The sequence below is a fragment of the Ylistrum balloti genome, unplaced genomic scaffold (assembly GCF_031769215.1).
Source record: "Ylistrum balloti isolate Yb309-2 unplaced genomic scaffold, AGI_CSIRO_Ybal_v1 Utg369752, whole genome shotgun sequence".
Classification (NCBI taxonomy): Eukaryota; Metazoa; Mollusca; class Bivalvia; order Pectinida; family Pectinidae; genus Ylistrum; species Ylistrum balloti.
The window spans coordinates 317,329-333,087 of NW_026781955.1; the positions used below are offsets into that span (position 1 = coordinate 317,329).

Below are 15,759 nucleotides of genomic sequence, written 5' to 3' on the forward strand. Positions count from 1 at the left end.
AATTTGGTTCTTATTCACTTGAGGTAAGTATTTAGCTGTTATAATTTTTTAAAATTAAATTTACATATAAAATATCACACATTTTTACATATGTACTATATATATATATCGTAGTGGTATAGTGATAACCTTTGTATTTAAAAAGAGTTCATCGCCTAGTGTATCTGTGAATTATATGATACTTAATAAATACGCCATGTATAGTCTCGACTCGGATTGTTATTCAAGATTTTTTTTCTTTTGGAAGAACATTGACATAAAATAGCTTTCTTCGCGTAAAAAATAAATTTACAGCGTATATGTAAAAAAAAGATATTTATATATTAATTAGTCCTTCGGATGAACTTTATAAATAAAATGTTGTACTACTATTTTGTATGAATAAATACTGTACAGTATGTAAATTTGTCCCCCAAGTTTACTTTTTATATAACATGTTGTACTATTATGATGTATAAATATATAACATGCTGTACATGTTGTACTATTATATTGTATAAATATATGCTGTATGTAAATTCACAAAATTTGTCATTCAGGTGTACCTTGCTTTTGGAATTCTACTCTTTCTATAGTTGTACAACATAAATAGATATAGAGCATATCAAAGATTAACAACAATTCGTCCTTTGGGAGTATTTTGTGTATAAAATGTATAACCATTTTGTTGTGTAGATATATAGCGATATATATGCGATACCTCACTCTCATTTCACCAACGATCAAATGTTACAACTTTTGTCATACTTGTAGGGGAATGAAGATAAGCACGTTACAAGTATGTTCTTTTTCTGGACAATATTCAAAATTAGCTAAGTGTACATCATGTTGCATGCTTATGATTTAGTGAAAAATAACACATAAACATGCGAATATTGTTTCTTGGTCATTCACTTTACTTGTTAATATCAATACTGGTGCGTTAACTAGTTCTAATTTTATACAGTGAAATGTTTTGGATAGTTGATGAAACGTTAATACATTTGCAGTTCATATAAACTATAATTGATATGTCATTAATTTTCAGAGACAAGAGTACAAATATTTCATATAATGTTTTTATTGGCAGGGGTGATTTAATCTTTCTTTTTTTCCACCTGGATTGTTATGCTATATCTAGTATAAATTCCTGATTTTTAACAGCATAAATATCGCTTTACTTGTTACAGATCGCCTACTGTGTGTCGCTGATGCCTGACCCCCGGGGCTTGTGCACGTGCACCCTTAAGGTGTACCTCATCTTGCTCCTAGGATACATCGCACCAGGTGAGAGTCACTTTAGTTACCCATATAGTTGTTCATCTCGATACCTGGGCCTGTTTCAATATAGGCGAAATCCAAGCCATGTTTTGGTTACTTTGAACAGTAATGATTCAGAATATATATACATGCTTGTATTTGTCGTTCTTTGAAATTTGCTCCTCCTTACGTGATTTTTTGTATTGATTTTCGATCAATATCTTCCTCCGTTGGGTCCTTGAGCATATTAGGCCCTTAGCATCACTTGCGAATCCTAGAGTGGCGAAATATCTGTTTCATGCAACTTTAGTCATTTGGCTCTATTGTATCCGATAGTAAATTTGTGTTGAAAGCTGCATTTCATCTAAATTCAATAAATGATAATAAAAATGATAAATTAAGATTAAATAAGATATGTATTATGTTTTAATATCGAATATGTACTTGCATTTTGTATGACATTTATCGGAAAGGTCAAACAATTCTTCGAAAGAGTTCAGATGAAATTTACCATGATTTTAGCACAAAGACGCAATTGTCCGGTATATGAAATAAACAATAGTGTCAATAAAAATAAGAAAGAGCACCAACACAAAATGAGAAAAAAAGAGTTGGAATAAATTTTATCAAATTCAATGAAAATATGGCAAAATACGAACAGAAATGTTTCTACGAAGACTCTTGAAAAAAAGAGCAGTTGCCTATGCACCGAAGGTTCGGGATGCAGGGATGCTGCAATTCAGAAATGGGAAATTCACAGTGGGGAAATTGAAATCATCAGGTTTTTCATACAGGTTGGTGGAATGCTTACCACAATCGTGAACATTAACATCTTTCTGCGGAAATCTTTTTAGCAATGAAATTTACTGATAAACTATTTCCAGACTTAATTTCTCTGAAGTAGTACATTCTTAGATAGGTCAGTATAGTTTCCGTAAATAACATAAGCTATTTGAAGATAAATATGATATCATATTTTCCAATTATATCCAGAAATATAGTTCTACGAAATACCATATTCTGGTTTTATTATTTTAAGAATTTTCCCTTGTAATATGTATATCATAGTGAAAATAGTTTTGATACAAAATTCTATACATTATAGCCTAACAACGAATTAAACTTTATCATGCAGCTTCTCTGTCCTGAGACTCATCAATATTACTAATGTACTCAATTGTGGAGACCTAGGTAACGACTGAGGTAAACCAAAATTATTTGGGAATGCCAAAACCCAGAAAGGGAGATACAATTATGCTTAAAATGATTTTTAATATCGAATGTTTTAAAATACTCTAAAAAAACAGGCCGCTAATTTTATATTATTTTTTTTATTATTTTATTTTATTTTATTTATTTAGTTATTTATTTATTGTTCATGGTTTTCCTTATAAATCGGAAGATAACAAAATAATGATCTGGATATTTTATAACAAAGACCAATATATGGCTTACCTGAATATATTTTTTTCTTAAATAATGCAAAAGAGTTCCACAATGTGCTTGAATTGGTCGTATTAAACGAGTCATATTGCCTTGCATTTATTTGTCAAAATTTTGAACTTTATGTTGATTAAATGAATTTGTGTGTCTTTGAACTCCGTCAACATAACATTTAACTTGATTCCTATTGCCCTTTTCTACAAGAAACCGAGTGTGGTAATTAATCATATGAATTCTGGTTAATCTAGTTACAGAAGTATTACACAGGTAAACAATACATCCTTATACTTTGTTAATGTAAGCAAACAATCCATTAAATAATTGGCCTCAAGTCAGATCGAACAAAGGAAGACGGGAGTATTGAAATAACACTAATTGGAACTCAAAATAGAGGAAAGCAGGTCAGTAGGTAAACATGGAGATCCTTAAAAACAATCAGAACTACTTGAATGATTAAGCACTCTCTCCTACATCAACGACATCCTCTATATTGCCCATCGTACACTGTTTCATTTTTACAGAGTTCGGATACTGATACCAGATCCGCAAACTAAGGCAATGATGAAAAACAGCAAATATTGCTATCATACGGTTTAAGAAGGTGATCTTTAACTAGTTGCAATTAAAGATAGATCTAACTTATTTATCTCAAAGGAGGCTTTCCATAACTTACAGTTATTGAATTGGACAAGAATTCACTTGCATACTTAGTCAAAAAATTTCTTAAAAGATCATCTACCTATTTGATTTATTTCTATATGATTTATTGTGTCTTGTTGGTAAACATTATATTACTTTAACGTTTAACCTTTATTCTAGCTGCCTGCCAATGCAGTGGAAGTACTTTAACCCTGACTGGTACAAATGACTTTCAGTACTTGACGACACCAGGCTACAACAATGGCGCTGGTACTTATCAAAGGTAAAGATAGTTATTATTGTTCTTAGCCAAATGTACTTCTCGTGACTTCTTTTCACGTCTAACAATTATTTGACAATGGGCTGCAAAATGAATCACTGCATGTGTGTACCTATTGTTGTTTTGGATAGGTGTTAATATCATAATGCTTGTTAGACTTCGTTTGTTTGGTGCGTTTGTCGCACCATGAGCAGCCAGCTCGTTTCTTCTTGAAGAATTTGGTGGTAATTTCATTGAAAGACAGGTGGAAAGCCACTGCTATCCAGAGTAATTCCGCAGAAACCTCTGATCGTAACATGACGTTAAAATAGTTTTACCGACTGAATCATCGCGATCCGTGGTTAAACCTGACATAATGTAATTTGTTGGTAAAAACAGATAAAAGGTCAGCATTATTCTTTAGAACATCAAATGAAAAAAATGTACATGGAAAACGAACCCGGATAATAATGTATGTAGTTTATTGTAATTGTAGACTACACAAAACAGTTTTCTTATCTCCAATCTCTAGGCTGTCGATACTTCATGATTTACATCCGGGGATATATATATTAAAACACGAACTTCATTCATCTCACTTTCGTTCTGGTGTGTGGCCGCCGATGCGTGACAGTTGTATTGACAGCTCCGGAAGTAGGGACGCTCTAACACTTTATCAACGTATCAACACCGATCTATTGCTAGTCAGGCGGAAGATCATGGCCATTCAGTTAGCAGGAATTTCCTGTCTGACAAAATCACTTTCTTATAAACTCAAATAAAAAAATCAAATCATAGCAAAAATCTATTTCGAAACAAACGATTAAATCACGAGAGAAAGTAACCTGTTAACTGAACAAGGGAGTGAGAGTTGTTATAATGTCGATCCTAATCACACAGGAACTTTAAAATTCGACACAAAGAGAAAAAAAAAGAAGCAAAAACCTTCTATTTAATCTATTTCCATTCCGTTTATTAATTACAGTGGTTCAGTATTCCAGTACCGAGAATCAATTTAAAATATACTGCGTCTCGACGTTTACGTATATAGTTTACATACATATTAAATAGGGTATAACATGTTACTTCATTAACGCGGATTTAATTTAAACCATTTATCTATGTTGCAATTTTCGTTAATACGGGTATAGTGCATAACAGCTGACACATACATATTTCTTTTAAAACTCAAGTTCTTATAACGTGTAATAAAGTTAAAGTATTTGTCCAATAGTTATTATGATTAAAGTGAAGACTCACGTAATTATAAAGTTATTATTCTTATGATATTCAACAGTTTTACATGCAAAATTGGTTCAATTATTACACGAGGTAATACCAAGAATTTTAACATATAACATATTTAATGAATTTAATACAATTCGTTTTACAATTCACGCACGTCTTATTTGTAACATGGATGACATAAACATTTTTGAATTGTTAATACGTATGTATCTTTAACGCAGTCAATAAAACACGTGCATTATTTGGTAATTATTATTCAATTGTACATCATGTATTTGGCGAGTTCAGATATCCTTAATACATTGTAACTTAACTAGCACAGGTGCAAAATTTTAAAGTCTAGTATCCTTATTTTTTACCCTGTATAGACCATTGTTTTGTTGTTGGTGAATCTTAAATCTGAACAATGCCATCACAGGAAACATGCCTTACTGTGGGAGTCGTCGATAAAGCAAAAGGCGCTTACACTTCCAGAACACCTGGTCTTATTCTCATTGTACTTTCAGGAGTCTCCATGAAAATCTTTTTTGTTTTCGTTCCTAGTTTAATGGAATTTGAATTTGAATTATCATTATGTTGCCATGATGGTATTTTCTTGATGTTTTTCGTGACTTTTTCTTTCAAAATTGTATCATTCTAATTTTCCAACATACTCCTATTTAAAAGCAAATCACAAGATCATCCTTTAAAGCTATATCATGGCGTACAGTAGAGATTGCAATGGTCTGAGATACGATATTGTAGTTGTTATGTCATGTAATTAACGCAGGAATATTTAATTTATTACATAGATGAAATACTTGACTTTACATAGTAAATATATAACATAAATTATACGTAATATAGAGTGCGCTAGATATGATGATAATAAAACCAGGTGTTCCGTAAGGATAAATTCTGAAGTGTAGGAACAAAAGAAATATTTACACAATTCTACTTTATCAATGGCATCCGCCATGTAAATTTTTAGTCAATTCAAAATTGTAAAATCACGGTCTCAAATGAGAACAAAGGTAAATAAGAACGGAATGACCAGGCAGACTTTGCTTTACATAATCCATTACTTAAGGGATATGAAACACACAATCAAGAAGTAATAACGACAGTATGGACAAGTGAACTGCCAAATTTTCGAGGAAATCTGCCTCCTTTATCAAAATCACAAATATTACCTCTATTACATCGCATACATACATCATAAAAAACAAATACAAAGTTATACAGTAAAATCGAGAGCGATGGTGTGAATTGAGGTGTCTCGATAATCCCTTCGGTCGATGGACGCTGAATACCCTTATAGCGGACATCCTAAATTGTTGTTTGGCAGATATATAAATACATTATGTCAATCGCAGTGGAATACAGTACATGTTTTCAGCTATCATTTGTACAATAAAGTAAGATTTCGGGCCATGGATAGCTCTATTGCAACCTCAGACATTGTTATGTGTTGTAACATGGTGATCTTAGGGATTAAGACACATGACAAGCGTTGCTTAACAATTCGAGTTTATTTGTATCTATTTACATCGATCAAGTGTTTAAAATAAATATTGACCACTTAATCAGACATGACCATACTATCAATATTATTAATGTTAAAGAGAGGTACTTGACATGCCCATTCACAGTGTGAATTACAATATTTATATTGACCTTGAAACGTTTAGAGACGAGATTTTAAAGCAGTCGTTTATTTTCATTGGAGTTTAAGATATGACATGGAACACAAAATTCCTATATTACTTATCAAACAATGAAATATCTGTAGTGCTCACTTGATGGTCAAAAGTTCAATAGCACGTGTTTCGGAAATTGGTCAATTATCTATCTAGTAATGTGTATTATGGTGATACATGTAGGATTTCAAAGTTTTCGATCGGCTTTTCTTGCAATGCATTATAATATTTGATATTGAAACAATATTATTTTGACACATTCGTATTTGTTTCAAGATCAATGCCATGTTTCTATTTTGGAAATTTTGTTTAATATCTAAACATTCTATGCTACTTACCTTACGAAAATATTTCATTTTACAATTTTTGAATTGTGCCTTTATATTGAAGCGTTTTATTGGTTTTGTTATTTGAAATACATATATGATAGAGAGGGATTTTTTTCGGCGTGGGCTTAATATGCAAACATACCTGTCATCTGCAAATATTCAAAGTGTTCCACGGTGGAATTCATTTCAGAACACATTACAATTGTCATTCATATGTTGAAACGATTAAATACTTTCATTTTTCCAAGCTAAACAGTTTTTTTTTCTAGAAAATCACAGCAACACACCAAAACCTTCTTTCGCGTTTTCTTTGTTGTCTGTTAACATTGCAGTTATACACACGAACCTATATGATGCATCATAAGTAGATCGAGATGCGATTTATATGAAATGTATACCCTTCAAATGGAGATATTTAATACAAACTTCGGAATCTTGACATTGTAACAAAATTAACTCAAACTTAAAATCGATCGGGGGCGGTGGGATGGAAACTCAGATAAACAGGTACAAATATGAGAAGATTTTGGGATGGGTAAAGTTTTCTGCGCTTCATCTATAACTTTCTTTATATACATGTAGATATAAATAACATCATGTTTTCCATGAGAACTAGTATATATAGTAGATCTAAGAAATGTATATGTCTCTCCGTAGTTGCGTATTTTAAACAACAAGAGAATTATTGAGCACGCCCATCATATACACCAACAGAATTGGAAATCACGGACACGACAAACTCTTTTTCATCAGCCGCTTTCTTCATAATTTCTCTGAGACAAAATCAACATATCTGGTTTTCCACCAAGCTATATGAAAACCATGAGAATTGTAATTTCCCTATTGTGAATTTTCCATTTCTGGAAGGCCGTTGTGTTTTCAGATTAAAGTAATGGAAATACGTGTATCACATATCGAAGATTAAAAAAATTATCCTTTCTATAAATAGTAAACAAAATGGAAGTTCATGTTACATATCAAATTAATTTTTTTTAAAATCACACTAGGATAATTATAGATACATTTATACTTGAGTTGCCTTCGGGCGTTATTGCATTGGAATCTACTGATACGAAGAGAGATTACAGATTTAATAGCTCTTGGGTTTTATACACATTCACTGAAAAATGATTACAGAATATAACAGATATTTAAAATCAGCATTTATTATGGTAGATTTATTATCTTCAATACTGAGACTTTAAAATTCTTGTTTTGTTGCTTGTCGTTTATACCATATCGAGGACAGTAATAGACTTTACTTAAGTGCTTACCTAGGTGTGTTTTTCTTGCGTCCTTAAAATGGTATTGGAGTCTAAATATGCATTAGATGTTAAGACAAGCATGCGCAAAAGCATTTTGATAAAATATGTCTTAATTGAATTCAAAAGGGACAATTGTTCCAACAAACGTTTAATTTTGGTTTTATTTAAAGTCCTTGTGCGGTATGAAGTTGGATACGGTTAGTACTCGTTAGTGTGCCTAGTTGATATGTTGATGTATACCTCATTTGAGAACGTGGCATTACTTAATTTGATTGGCCAAGATTTGCATGACAGGTAAAGTCGCTTACTATTCCGGAACACCTGTTCTTATTCACCTTATACTTGTTCAAGGGTCTCCGTATAATTCTGTCTTTTGTTCATATGTCTGAGACATGACATTACTTAATTGTATTGATTTATATGGCTGGTGTCGTCGACGGAACACATGGTCTTATTCTCCTTGTATCTCTTCAGTGTAAATATTTCTTCTTTTCATACTGTCCCTAGGTTCGTCGAATTTGAGTTTGATTTTAAATTGTGCTGACACAACAAAATATCTTTTATTGTTTTCAAATCGAAAAAATAAAGGCATGTCTGAAATATGAACAACAGGTTGATTTACTAGGGGAATGTCGAAAATACATGACACTTCAGCACCGTTTATCACACAACAAAAGTTAATATTGTGCAATAGGATAATGACTTCGAATGTTACTGAAACATGATAATCTGATGGTGTTACCCTAAGTTTAACACTTTTTGTCAGTTTATAGTTTTATTTATGTGGTATCAGATACAAATCGAGTTCACACATAATACAAGACGTCTAAAAAGTGTTCCGAGATATTCTAACAATAACGTTCCTCTTCAGTGACCTCTCGTGTTCCTGGATCCTCGATGGTGGGTCGTCAAGCTGGACTGTCTTCTTCTACATCGAGAACTATGACGTCACGTGTCCAGGGGATTTTATAGATATATATGATGGCAAGTAGATCTTAAATTATTTTGTATATATTGTTTGGTATGAAATAGCTGGTTTGCGTGTCAAAGAAACCAAAATCAAGAAAAAGTTATAAGTGAATAAATGATCGATTTTTTAAAGATTTCTATTCAAGTGATTTCAATATTCCTTGTGTGTGCTAATCGTTTATGCATTTCTATCTTCTGTTTGTATATATCTTCTCTTCTTTATATTTCATTATATCATATCTTCATAACAAGGGCTCTCCTTGGCTTATTCACGACATGAAATACAACATTTTTTCATAAAAGTTTTAAATGTTTTGTAGGTAACATGACGTCATCCACGGCACTGGCATCAGCCTTATGTGGTACAAGTCAGTCAGGGGTGTATACGTCATCACAGCGTTACGTCAGAGTGGATTTTACATCAGATTCATCCAACCAAGGGGCAGGATTCAATCTGGCTTTTATGAAATCTGCAGACTTGTGTAAGTAATATTTGTTGTAAATACATATACTTTATAATGATGTAAGCTGATTAATGACGTAGATATACCTTATAGCTAGTAGCCTAGTGGAACATTTTGTAAGATAATTTTCTGTAGTGAAAACATATAACCTAGTATCATGATAGTGTTAAGCACTTTCAGGAATATGTATAGCCTTTGACCTTTTGCACTTGACCTTTTGGATAAACTTCACAGAGCTGATGTGTCTCTTCATTTTCATCACTGACTTTATACACTTCTGAATCGATATAACTGTATAACTTTAAGTCGAATATTTGATATGCAAATATCCTTCTTCTAAATGCAACAACATAAGTTTTTAAAAACTTAATTCGTGTGTCTGTCATTTGTATTTTCAGCCGGAAGTGGATGTTCGGGTGAACAGAGTCTCACAGCTACCTCAACCCCTCAATACATTACCTCTCCAAACTTTCCAGGGGAATACACTGTGTAAGTGTTAAATGAAATACACCTTATTCAATATTGCATTTCACTTCAAAATGGTTCAAAAGTTATCTTTATTCGCTGAGAACAGCTCTGTTTCTTAAAGGGAACACGTCAGTATAATACTTATTTTATCAATTGCGTAAATTTGAAACAATGTGGATGGTTAGGTATTTTTGAGATTTTTTAGTACCAAGTCTGTTATTTAATCTCGGATTCTACATTAATATCTTCCAAGAAAATGATATTTCCAAATAAAAGCATGATGTAAATTATATCCTTACGGAATAAAATAAAAAATTCAGACGTTTCCCAAACGGGTTTTTTGTTCATAACTTGTCACCCGTATATTTAATTCCAGTAACTATAATTGTCATCTATTAGTAACTATAATTGCCATATGTTAGTAACTGTAATTATCATCTGTTAGTAACTGTAATTATAATATGTTAGTAACTGTAACTGTCATATGCTAGTAACTGTAATTGCCATAGGCTAGTAACTGTAATTATCATCCGCTAGTAACTGTAATTGCCATAGGCTAGTAACTGTAATTGCAACCAGCTAGTAACTGTAACTGCCATTGGCTAGTAACTGTAATTGCCATCTACTAGTTACTGTAATTATCATCTGCTTGTAACTGTAATTGCCATCTGTTAGTAACTACCATTGAATGCACAGGATTTCATGTATATTTTCGTTTTAGGAATTCTAACTGCCGTTGGGTGTTAACAGCCCCAGAAGGAACGGTATCCCTGGACATAATATTTAGTGACATTGAAACATCCACCAACTGTGCATTTGATTCGCTGGAATTGTATTCTGGTGGGTAACTTCATTAAATTATTTTCCTTCATTGTCTGTGCCAAAAATTTGTACAGTAGTCCATTCTCACAGATCAAACTTGACGTTAACCATTGTCGTGATATTTTCAGGGTCAAATAATATATAAAGGACTGTTAAATCATATATTTTCCTGGGGCTACTGGCTTTTTTTTTTTTTTAAAAAAAGTTATCTCACGGACACTTCATTTTCATACTAAAATTAACAGTTCGTGGTCATATAAATTTGTTAATTGAAAGAATTCACGAGACAACTGAAAATTAAACCACCACAAAAATAGATAATTTCACAGTAAATGGTTCTCTTACTCCAATTATAGTCTATATAGATGTAATTGTAAATTACACCCTGGGGAACCTTCACTGTAACTCTGTAGGCAAAAGCATTTTAACAATGCTATATAGTTGCAATATCGTACTGTTGTAATCGGTGGACAAATGTTAAAATATGAAGATAATATAGAGTAATTGATCGGATGTGAACCCGATTATAAACCATCTTTGACGACTAACTCGCCATGAATTTCGCGTTGTGAGATACAGTAAGGCACTGCATACAGTACTGGTACATTTAGTGCAAGAATGCCCAATAGTGTTATTTTTTTTCAAAGTAAAGATCTTAATTAAATTTAATTAATTAATTAAAGTCTTATATGATAAATTGGTGCTTTTGTGAACAAGAAGAATTATACTGATATAGAGTATAACTTGATTATAAAAGAACAATGGATGAATAATCAAATATATTTACCAATCACATGACAAATAGGAGTGAAGATTTTCATTACTGTTGCATGTAGCCAAAAATATTCGCCAAGTTACTCAATCGAGCCAATGTGTATTGAAACATATTTGAAGCATTCTACTGAAAAGACTTGCAACTAGACCTTTTGTCAATTTTAAGGTAAATCAAATTTACTTTTATAGACATAGGCCGATCATAGTAAACATAAAAAGTGGTGCATTATTGCTGAAATATGAATTATTATCTAAACAGTGTTAAAATGTGACGTTTGTGTTTTATATGTGTTCAGATGAATACAATTGCAAAAAGTTAAGTATCTTACTATATACTTAGAATAAAGCTGTTAATTAACTTAACATAGGATCAACTGCGAGATTCAAATGGCAGAATAATTACAAAATACTAAATGTGGCCTGGAGCTGAGAACTAGGACCCGGTCAAAAATAATACATTACAAAATTAGTACAAATATATATATGTATTAATCACTAAATCTCATTTACTATTCCTTTAAAACCTTTATAAATTTACGGTTCAACAAAATATGATACAAAAACTGCTAGCTTATTATGTATAAACCAGTAAAAAAGGGGCGAGTAAAATAAACATGGCCGCCAGCTGAATATAGACTTACATCCAATAATAGATCGACAGCTGATATAAATATTTACTATGTTAGTCTGTATGTAAACAGTAATATTTAAAACATCACAATATCATATTATATTGTATATTACATTTTTATATCGTATTATATTGTAAATTTTAAATAATATATTCTGGCGCCTTCTATGCTTCAAAATTTAGGCTTTTAATATCCTTGACGAGTCCTAGAAGGACGAAACAGCTGTACGATGCAGTTAAATTGTATCGAACTCTAGCATTTGTATTGAATGGTGTGTTTCACTTGTGTGTCTTGTATACAAAACTCACATAAAAACAAATCGTATGATTCAATACAACATGTATTCACTATCACAACATCAAATGTATATTACGGGACAAGTGTTTAATCTCACGTATTATTTAATATCTGTTTCCTGATTTCGATTTTCTTAATTTCCCTCCAGAATTTCCGTAATTCGCTTCCATATATTCCGCAAACAGTTCTAGAAGTACGAAACTACTGTATGATACGGTTTAAAAATTAATTTACCTGTGTGTCCTTTTTTTACAGTCTAAAATTTCTTGATAAGAGTTGGAAACTGATTATAATATCTACCTACTGGTATCAAAATGTACTCAATTCATCGTTTCAGGTACATATGTATGTGAAAAAACAAAGATCGTATCACTGTGTACACCCCATCCTAATGGAGTGACAGCCTCTTACACCAGCAATGGAACAAGCTTCCTCGTCAAGTTCGCCGCGGACGCCTCTCTCAGCTTCCACGGTTTTGTCATCAAGTTCAGTGAAATAGCACCCGTCATCGACACCACGTCATCATCTGCTGTCGTCGCATCCACGTCATCTGAAGGTATATTTTGCTTAATATCTCCCTAAAAAGTGAAGATAATAATATCTCCGATGACTTTCTTAAAACTACAAATCTCATTTTTCTTTCGTGAACTCAAATATTTTTCATAATTTTTTTTTAATGCAGAGAAAGACAAATAGAATCACATTGTAAACACTCAAAGTCACTGATTAAAATCTATGTTACTTAAAAAATGCTGTTAAATTCAAATTGTATAAAATGCATCCCAATTGACTTTACAGCTATTAAGGAGTATATGCAATCAACCAAATTTATCTGTTTTTTTTTTTTATAATTCAACTAAAATAGAAACACGTAATTAAATTTTCAAATAAAAGAATTTGAATCTCATCCACAGAAAAATGTTCTCACGAATAACTGAAAAGGTTAACAACATTGTCCGTGAAATCTTAATTTGGTCAATTGACAATGTTCCCAATGAGCTTTCACAGTACAGTACCTATGAAATATAACCTAATTAACTTTCAGTCGATCGTGAAAAAGATAAGCTCCACTTTGGCAAGAGGAGTAGAAACGGGACCAGAACGGTTTGTCCGTTTATCAGACAAGTTCGCGGCTAATTTATTTCACGATTTATTCTATTCTAATTCTTGAACTTATCGTTTCCATGTCTATCAGACAATTTTTTGCGTTTTAATCTATTCTGAGTCCTGAACTTATTGTTTCAAAGCTACCAGACATGTTCGCGACTGTTATTCTTCACGAATTGAATGTTTCAGCGAATACCCCGAAAATTACTGACACACGAAAATTATATTTACAGTACATGTTATGGTTCCTAATGGAATACACCTCGTAACAATACATTACACATTGTAAATCTTTTTAATCTGATGACTTCATTTGTGGAGAAAGGTTAACTGAGTGTTGTATATACTAGTCGTTGCTTGTATATCTAAGTACTGGTCACGGCGTTACATGACGTAACAGAGGAAGATTTAATCCTATACTTAAATACCACCAACAAATCAAGTGTTTTCAACTCATCGTCCTGTACGCGTGATAACACTCCGGGGTTAATAGGATCTGCCTAAGTTGGAGGTCTGTCAAAAGTCGGTACTTTGATTGCTAATGTGACGGATTATCGTGAGAATTATCCCTAAATAGTGTGAACACTGGGGTGTGTAAGCCATGGCCTTTATGGTACACAATGTAAATCATTTATCCCAGATCGTTACGTGCATGCGGACTGATTATCGAGTGGCAATAATGAATGAATAACACCAACGGTTTAAATATATCTGATTGATAAATGAACTTCTAAGATTGAAAAAAAAAGACACACAAGTAAATTACATATGAAAGTCAAAATTTTAAATACATCGTAAATGTATTGTAGTCAAATAATGAATTATACTGCATCCTACGGTCATTATGTCGTTCTCAGACTTTCCATTGATGCTAAGGACCGAAATTGTTGTAACCAAGGAGGCGACTAAATAAAATCAAAATTGGTTGTAAGAGATTAAAAAAACTAGATGGAGAAGTCACTTATCCGAAATTTGACGAATCTCATTAAAGAACAAATCTACTCTCGGGAACACATTGCATTTGTTATGGGGATCATTGAATATTTTCAGATATCATGGCTCGCTTTAATTATTTTATTGGTTCATACAGGGACGTATATCTGTCATATACGTCCCTGGTTCATACAATCATTTTTTTTTTTTTTTCATTTCTCACATTCGACTTGAATTATAAGGATTTACAGATTTTGTTCTGCTGTGTTTTAAAATTCAGAAAGAACAAGATGTGTTTATGAAACACTATGCCCCCGATTGCAACAAATTTCTGAAGTGGGACATGTGTAAGGCAAGTGCTAATTTTTTTGTAAGCACTTATGTCTTCATTGTTGTAATGATTTTTGTTTTACTTTCAAATGTAGGTCAAAGGTCACGGTCAATGTCACATTGAAAAAACATACTACCAAATATGGAAGCCCTACTTCTTACGGTGCAATAGTTATGGACAAGGTTTAAGTTAATACAGACAGCCATCACAAAACATCATGTTCCCTATCTTTCGATCCGGGGCATACAAATCGTGTCATAATCACAAACTATACAATTTGCTCTTATTTTAGGTGACTTTTACCTTGGTCTTTACATCGGCCTCGGATCAGGGGCAGGGGGAGCCTTTCTTTTCGTCGGAGTTGTCACCTTAATCCGCCATTTTTGCTCGTCACAAAAGGGAGTTTCGCCAAGTGTGAAACACGTGGAACCTCTTTCGATAAGATCGACACCGTCGACCAGAAACAATTCCATATGCGGGTCATCTTCCTCTTCTGGAGACAGCACGAGTCGACAGAAGAGTTTTCTGTGTTCAACTCCCATCAGTCCAGGGGTCGGTTCACTCATGTTGGACATTCAGAGACGAAAGTCTAGCATGCATAATGGATTCATGCACCACTAACGTCCATCTCTAGAATATTGCCTCATCGAATTTGACGACGTTTTCTGCCATCAAAGAAAAGTAGACACTAACGACAAACTGGAACAAAAGAATCCGTCGTTTGCGGGAAGAGTTCATTTCAGCTCTTGAATCTAATGTAATGGATTCTTATTCAGAATTACTGTGTTTCCAAAAGATTTCTCCGGATTGGATAACATCAAGGGTTCTAAATGCCCTTACATCATTTTTACAATTGATTTT

General features: G+C 32.7%; 1 protein-coding gene across 1 annotated transcript; it reads left to right on the forward strand.

Annotated features, from left to right (window-relative positions):
• The first annotated feature begins 1,190 nt into the window (after positions 1-1,190).
• On the forward strand, positions 1,191-15,519 carry LOC132543302 (cubilin-like). Its single transcript, XM_060206791.1, has 8 exons — positions 1,191-1,266; positions 3,502-3,604; positions 8,973-9,085; positions 9,391-9,552; positions 9,933-10,023; positions 10,724-10,842; positions 12,865-13,083; positions 15,191-15,519. Exons 1-8 carry the CDS (start codon positions 1,191-1,193, stop codon positions 15,517-15,519), a joined length of 1,212 nt encoding a protein of 403 aa, XP_060062774.1.
• The last annotated feature ends 240 nt before the right edge of the window (positions 15,520-15,759 follow it).